Raw genomic sequence first — 7,456 nt, 5'->3', positions numbered from 1 at the left:
TTTATATGTATAAGGCGTGTTTTATTAATTAAACATTAATATACTATCTGCTTTATTTACCAGTATTTTTTTTTAATAATCAATAGCTGTTTTACCATTAGGTTACAACTATTGATAGATAACAAAACACTGTTTAAAAAGAAATAAAAAGTGTAAACTTTTATAACTTCTTGTACATTTATAAACCTGAGAAATTATTACGCTTAGTGCTTAATTAAAAACTTACGTTTAAAAGATACTTCATTACTTAAGTTAGGTATTTCTCTTTATATCGCAATAACTTTATTAGTTACTTAACAGTACACAATTTTTTGAACGTACGAATAAAAACTCTTTAAATGAACATTACAAGACACAAAAATGTTAGTATACAAGTTTTAAACAAGAAAAATATTTTAGTATAAAATTGAAGTACTTTACAGGTTGTATAAATTATTTTAAAATTATAATTTAGGTTAACTTTGCTAGATCCTAGTTTTACTTTTTGAGGTGAATGCGACTTTTTAAACTACATAGAAGTATTAAAAAATAATTGTTAGGCAACATACTTTTTTTAAAACAAGAACTTCAAAAGTAAATGAACAGTAGTTTCAATTATAACAAAATATGCGTAGAGCCATTAATTCAGTATTTGTAATGACAAGTTTATGCTTCATTACACTAATTAAAACTTGTTATGATAAATGCTTACAGAACTTTTAAAATACCTTAGCATCTTTTTAAGTAAATAATTAAACTTTTTGAAAACAAATACTAAACAAACAAAAAAATTTAAACGCTGAAGAATAAGAAACACTATGGTTAATTGTAAAAAAGTAATAAAAAACGAAAATTTTAAACAACGGTGTGTTTCTTGCACTTTGTAACACACCCTAACAATTCATCTTCTGGACATTCGCATGTACAACTTGTATTTAAGTCACTTGAAGTCCAACTGTCTCCATTATTATGATACACTCCGCTCTCATAACAATCTAGAATTAAATAACTCCTATAAGTTGTATTGTAGAATGAAATATTTTTAATAAGTTGTAAAAAAGTATTCAAAACAGTTTTTACTAAACACTAGATATAACGCTAGTTATAGGAAAAAAAATAGCTATTTTTTTAACCTTATAACTTTATTCAATTCAAAATCTTTATTTTTTTTTAAGTTAGTAAAAAAAAAACAACAGTACTATTTACAATACTTATAGAGTTGAACTTTGTATTTTTTAGTCGTTCTACATACCCTTAGTTTTTATTATAAAACTTACTTGGATAAAATTAGCATTAGAAATTGTTTGCTTTATATTTTCAATGGTGGTTTGTTTTAAGTTTATTTATATACTTAAAAGGATTAAAGAACTATGTTATACCTCAGTTTTTAAAATATCTAGTAGATTGCTAATTTTTTAATTTATAAAAAAAAACACTTTTAACCTTATTAGAAAAAAAAACTAAGTTTATAAAATATTTGAAATTTTAAATAAAAAAATTAATTATATGTTTTGATTTTTCAAAACTAATAAAAAGATCTCAACTTCTAGAGAAGAAACTATATTTATTAAATTATTTCAATATACTTTTAGCAGACTCAGTTTCGGTCAAAGACCTATTCAGAGCTTACAAAAAAATCTAGAAAGATATATGATAGTCATGAAAAACAGTGCAAAAACAAAAGATGATACTTAACCCAAAATATTTAAACTGTAAAATACATTTAACCGTGAAACAAAAAAATAATTAGTTTTATTTTTATAAGTCAAAATTTGTTTTTAAGTAAAGATTATTTGTTTTTATTAATTTTTCGTTTTAGCACTGTTTTCCATGACTATCATATATCTTTTGAGATTTTTTAAATAAGCACTGAAGATGTCTTTGGCCGAAACTGAGTCTGCTTCAAAATATCTTGAAAGAATTTAATAAATAAAAACTTTAAATAAAAGAATTTGTAAACATGTTAAGAACTTAGTTAATTTATGTTGCTATGCTTTTAATCCAGTTATTCAATTTTTAACACAAAGCACTAGTTAATAATATCTAATAGTAAACATTAGAAGTATAACAGTACAAATATTTTACAAAAATAGTTTAATAAACTAATATTGATAGATTTGAAAACGAATTTTTAGCTAAATAATACACAACTTTTACTGTTACTTTGTTTTTTGGTAAGAAACTTTGACTTATGTAAATAGAGATATACACGTAGAAATGAAGAATAATGACTATTATGAATTTTATGCAATATTTAAAACTAAGGTAATTTAATAATTAGAAAAAACTTCAGAAAAATAAAAAAAATACTAATACTTACTATTTTTCTCAAAAATTCAGTTTTGTGCTTGTTTTATAAAATTAAGTTTTAAACAACTACGACATGTATTAATCAATAATTAATCAAATAGGTACATACCCACTAATACTACTTACTTTTAACGAAGCACTTGTATCCAATATTTTCAATGCATTCACAAATCTGTTTAAGACCAGCCTCATTTGTTGCAGACCACTTATCTCCAGGTTTGTATAAATGACCGTTAGTATCTTGACATGTGTTTTGGTTTGTACAGTACTGCCTTCTTGGTTCCGAGCAAGTGCAGTTCATCAAAAAATTATTAACTGTAGCCATCCAGCTCTAAAAATTTAAAAAAATTGCATTTATACAGTAAAACAAAACACATATTAAGTAAAGACTATTTGAATAACATTTAAATAAGCTTTTATCAATTTATAACTATATAAAAACTAGTAAAAATATTTTTATTACTTGTCCCAGCTGATATCTTGTGTTCGTTGTTCGATCGACACAATCTGTACTAAAGTTTTCGGGAACAAATTTAAAAACTTGACTTTGGCTGTTTGATTCTCCATTTCTTGCAGATAAAATAATTTCATAACTTTCTCCTGTGAGTAAAATGGGTATATTTTGTTTATCCCCGTGCACTTGTAATAATTTTAATAAAAAATCATTAAAGATACAGGAAATTTAGAATTTTTTACAATCTACATCGATTTTCCACTTTGCTAGTTTCAAATTTTATAGTGATTTTGTATTAGTTATTTTGTTGTTTGAGATTAATAAATTATTTTAAATTATTTTTTCAATAGTTATAAAGTCAATAAAACAATAACAGAAAATTTCTATTATAAAATACAAAAAAGTAAAAGCCCTTTATTTGTAAACTAATCTATGTTTTATAAAGTTTGATTTTGTGTTTTGTAGTCTAAAAATAACGCTAATATAATCTAGTTTAAAAGAATCGAAACTATAATTTTATTACTTTCATTTTCAATGTTTCTAAAACCATACGCAAAAATACTTTTTGATAAAAAATTTGCTCACCTGCATCTAACGATTTAAACTCGTAGAATGTTTGGTCTGGTTCAAGTTTTATCACTTCGTATGACTGATCATCGGAAACTTTTTTGTACTTAAGTGTGTAACCAGTTATGTCCTATTGAAAAAAAAACATTTAAAATAATGTGAAAAACAAAAGCTGCTTTTTATAACAATATTAAGCTCAACAAATTTTTGATTTTGCTTTGAACAAACTTGTAGTTTATTAGTTCTCTAAGTTATGTTATTCGTGAAAAAAATAAAATCATAATATTCGAAAATTTAAGTTAATAAGATTTACAACATGAAATATTTAACAACTTTATTATCTTCGTAAGAAATCGAAACTTTTCAAAGAATTTATTCAGTTTTCAATTAAGAAGTTTTTATAATTTTGAGAATATTTTATAAAGCTAGTAACCGAAAACTCATATGATAAAATTATATTTTTAAGATTTACTAAAACTTAAGTTTAAATGAATGTGTCAATTAAAAGTAAATCTTAGTATACAAGTAGAATGTACTTTTAAAGTAAAACCAGCATTGAATTATTTAAATCCATCTAATATTTTTGAGTATTATAAAAGCCGTAGAAAAAATATTTTTTCATAAACATTTCTCTAAACCTATACATAAGGTATTTTTACTGTTTTTTTTTTACTTTGAAAAAATATAAAAAAGTGTTTAAGAAAAAGCCATACTTTTATTACTAAAATTAGCTAAAAAATTTTTTTTTTTGTTAAATTTAATATTTATAACTTTAATTACTTTTATCAATAACTTTTTTGTACCATTACTATTTATACTTGTAACTTTTAAACTTCTGTTTATATTTGTTTTAAAAGTTGTTACTAGTCGTTGGTTAAAGCTCAAAAACTTGTATATAAAAAAAAACTAACTGCAGTTGGTTTTTCCCAGATCAACATATAAAACGAATCAGATTTTTGTAGTTTAACATTTTTTGGTGGTAAAATAGGTGTACTTACACTTAACTCAAGTTCTGTTGATCTTCCATTACCTTAAAATTAAATAATATAAAAGCTGTTTAACTAAAGTACATTTCAGGTTTTAAAATTAACAAACTTAGAAGAGCAATCATTTTAATTGTGTAAAGAGTGCCCGGATGAAGTCCTGTTATTTTGGCGAATGAATCTGAAAGTGACGGTTGAGGAGTCACACTTTGGTATGCTTCGTCATCATCAGAAGCTATTTTGTATATTAGGCTGTAGCCTAAAATTGAAATCGGTTTGAAATGACATTACTTAGTAGTACTGATAAAAAATAACGACATTAAAATAATAAAAACAAATAGTTATTTAAAGTTTTTTTAAAAAGTTCTTACAACATGCTGTAAATTTAAAAACAAAGTTTATGTAACAGGGAATGAAATAAAACGTGATAGGAAAATTTATATTTAGTTAATAAACTTTAGTTTTAAATTAAAAACACAGTTAAATCAAAAGTAAAATAAAAAATAACAGTATATAAAATACAGTAGATTTAATAGCTCCTAAACAAAGCATTATATTTAAGGACCCTATAAAGATTTATTTTGCTTATAATTAATTGCTCCTACTTTCAAGTTGAGAAATGGTTTCAGGTGTTGGCCAATTTACTATCATTGAAGTAGAAGTGACTTCTGAAACGTTTAACTCCCAATCTTCAACCGTTGAGTGTATTCCTTCGTTAATAGAAGATATGTGGGATCGGGTATCTGAAGAAGAAGCCGACGCAGGAATTCGAACGGTAGATGGAACGCCTAGAAGTGATCCACTAAATGGAAATATTTTCACTACATACTCAACATCGCCTTTCAAATTGTTTAACTCTATTCTGTTTGAAATAAATAAAATTGTAAAAAACATAAAAATTAATTTTTAAATTACTACTCTGAACCACATTGTACTTGGTTTTACATTAAGATTACTTTTAAAAAGATGATACTGCGAAATCAAAATAACTTTTAAAAACTTAACTTACTGGTTTAATTGTTTATATAACACTTTACATAATTATATACAAAACTAAAATCTTTTCAGTAGATGTAGTAGAAAACTAACTAGTATACTAAAACAAAAGTAATAAAACATTTCATTTGCTTTCCTTATAAAATTTGGTTTATGTCATAGAGTTAAAACATAAAAATTATCAATTTGCTTTTATAAAAAAAAGTTTCATATTAATCAGAAAACTGTTTATTTCCTGATACTTAATAAAAACTTTAAATAATTTTTTAGTTTAGTAACTTTTTTTATTAATTTTGTTTACCTAAAAAATATTATTTTTAGGTAAACAAATATATTAAATTTTTGATAAAAAAATATTTGGGTTGAGAAAGAATTCAAAAAAAAACAAAGATTACTGACTTTATTTAAAGAATTAAAAAAAAAAAGTTCAAACGTTTTCCTAAAAAGTGTATACAGATAGTTTCAAACAATTTAAAACTAAGTTTATTTTTTAAGAGATTTTTTAAATTGTTCTCAATTTAGTTTCTTTTCAAACATTTAAAAAAAACAAGTACTTATTCTACTAAGCATGATCTTATTATAAACTAAATTAAAATTATCATTTTTAATAAAGTTAGCTTAAAATTGTACACGTTTGTTAGCTAACGTTTGTAGCTCGAAAACAACAAAAATAATGATAAAAGTATAATAAACAACAAAAAACATATATATATATATATGTATTAATAAATCAATTAAAGTTTAAATTAAATATAATAACTTATTTAATTCATCATTAAAAATTAATAAACATAAAATTTAGTTTGTATAGTTTGAAATTTTAAATTTAAATTATATTGAAAAGTGTATAAAAATTATGTTAAATACCTATCTTAACTTTGAAATTTTATAAACAAAGTTTTTATGAGCTCATCATAACTTTTATAACTTAAATTTCACTTAACTTCCTTAAAAATGTATCGTAATGTAATCGTAATGTAAAATCACATTACGTTAAATACTTTGCAACCTAAAGAAACGGTTAGACTCAAAACTTTCCATTCTAAGATTTCACATAAATAATAAGTCAAAAGTTCACTGTTGAAAACCTATTAGATAACAAAAATTTAAAAATATTTTCAAAGGCAAACTAAAGTTTAAAAACGTTAAACGAAATTTAAGGTTACTTCTAAGGATATTTTTTAAATAAAAAGATGTTAAAAAAGTTTCGAAAAACCTAAATAAAAACAAATTTCTGACTATTATTTTTTAGTTTTCTTAACAAGGACATTTAAGGATTGATAAAATAAGTAACCACCACCTTTAACATGTTGTAAATGGTTTAAACAGTTTTAGTATGAAACCACAAGTTGTAAATCATGTTTATACCTCTTTATTCAAGTTTGAAACGAAGTACATTACAGTAATTTACATATATCAAAAAACACAGTTCTTATTTTATAATTAAAATGTTTCTGAAAATGGTCATAAATTAAACCTTTCAGTTTTCATAAAATAGGCTCAATGATTAAGAACAAACTAAACAAACTTCTTTTAAAGTCAGTTTGTGTTACTTACTGTTTTGTGAATCTGTCTAAGCTTTCTTCCCATCCTTCACTTCCATCTTGCGGTGTTACAACTACTTTCCAACCGTCAACTGTTCGAGATTTTCCCTTCCACGAAACAAGGTATCCTTCTTTTGTTGATGTAGATTCTCCGGAAACTGACGACACCTTTTCAAATTGTGAAATAGAAAAAATAGTACTTTTTGTTGTCACAAAGTTTTTGCGGCATCAATGAATTTAGAGACTAGTTTATAATTACTAAGGAGAACCAACCAATGATGTTTTAAAAACGGTCAAATGCATATTGTATATAATGATATCAGTTTTTTAGTTTAAAATGTTTTAGAAAACAAAACTTAAAAAGAAGCAAAACTACAAGTATTCGCAACTAAAATTAAGACTTTCTTATGTACACATTAATCTATAGCTTTTTTTTGGTTTTTCGTGTTTATATTGTTTTGAAAAGATAAAAATACTACGAAACTTAATTTTCTATAATAGTTGCTAAAAAAATTCTTAACGTGGAAGAAAATATTAATCTGTTTAATATACATCTTTTATTTGTAACAAAAAGTATTAGCATATATAAATACTTTTATATCTGAAGATATTTAAAACTTAAA

General features: G+C 23.6%; 1 protein-coding gene across 3 annotated transcripts in view; it reads right to left on the bottom strand.

Moving 5' to 3' along the window:
* Positions 1–252: 252 nt before the first annotated feature.
* The window catches only part of LOC145844251 (uncharacterized), a 55,561-nt gene continuing 48,357 nt past the window's right edge, over positions 253–7,456 (bottom strand). For all 3 annotated transcript variants that reach the window (XM_082951628.1, XM_082951629.1, XM_082951630.1), the window contains exons 74-81: positions 6,847–7,001; positions 4,899–5,155; positions 4,406–4,552; positions 4,222–4,340; positions 3,329–3,440; positions 2,753–2,889; positions 2,416–2,620; positions 253–974 (exon numbers count right to left, since the gene is read on the bottom strand). In XM_082951628.1, coding sequence (XP_082807754.1) covers positions 835–974; positions 2,416–2,620; positions 2,753–2,889; positions 3,329–3,440; positions 4,222–4,340; positions 4,406–4,552; positions 4,899–5,155; positions 6,847–7,001 — 1,272 coding nt within the window. In that variant the 3' untranslated portion in view covers positions 253–834. The remainder of the gene's footprint in view (positions 975–2,415; positions 2,621–2,752; positions 2,890–3,328; positions 3,441–4,221; positions 4,341–4,405; positions 4,553–4,898; positions 5,156–6,846; positions 7,002–7,456) is intronic.

This window comes from Thalia democratica, chromosome 9 (genome assembly GCF_965202585.1).
Source record: "Thalia democratica chromosome 9, ktThaDemo2.hap1.1, whole genome shotgun sequence".
In the NCBI taxonomy this organism is placed as follows: Eukaryota; Metazoa; Chordata; class Thaliacea; order Salpida; family Salpidae; genus Thalia; species Thalia democratica.
The sequence above is the reverse complement of the archived record's forward strand: the minus strand, read 5'-3'. Positions and strand labels throughout refer to the sequence as shown.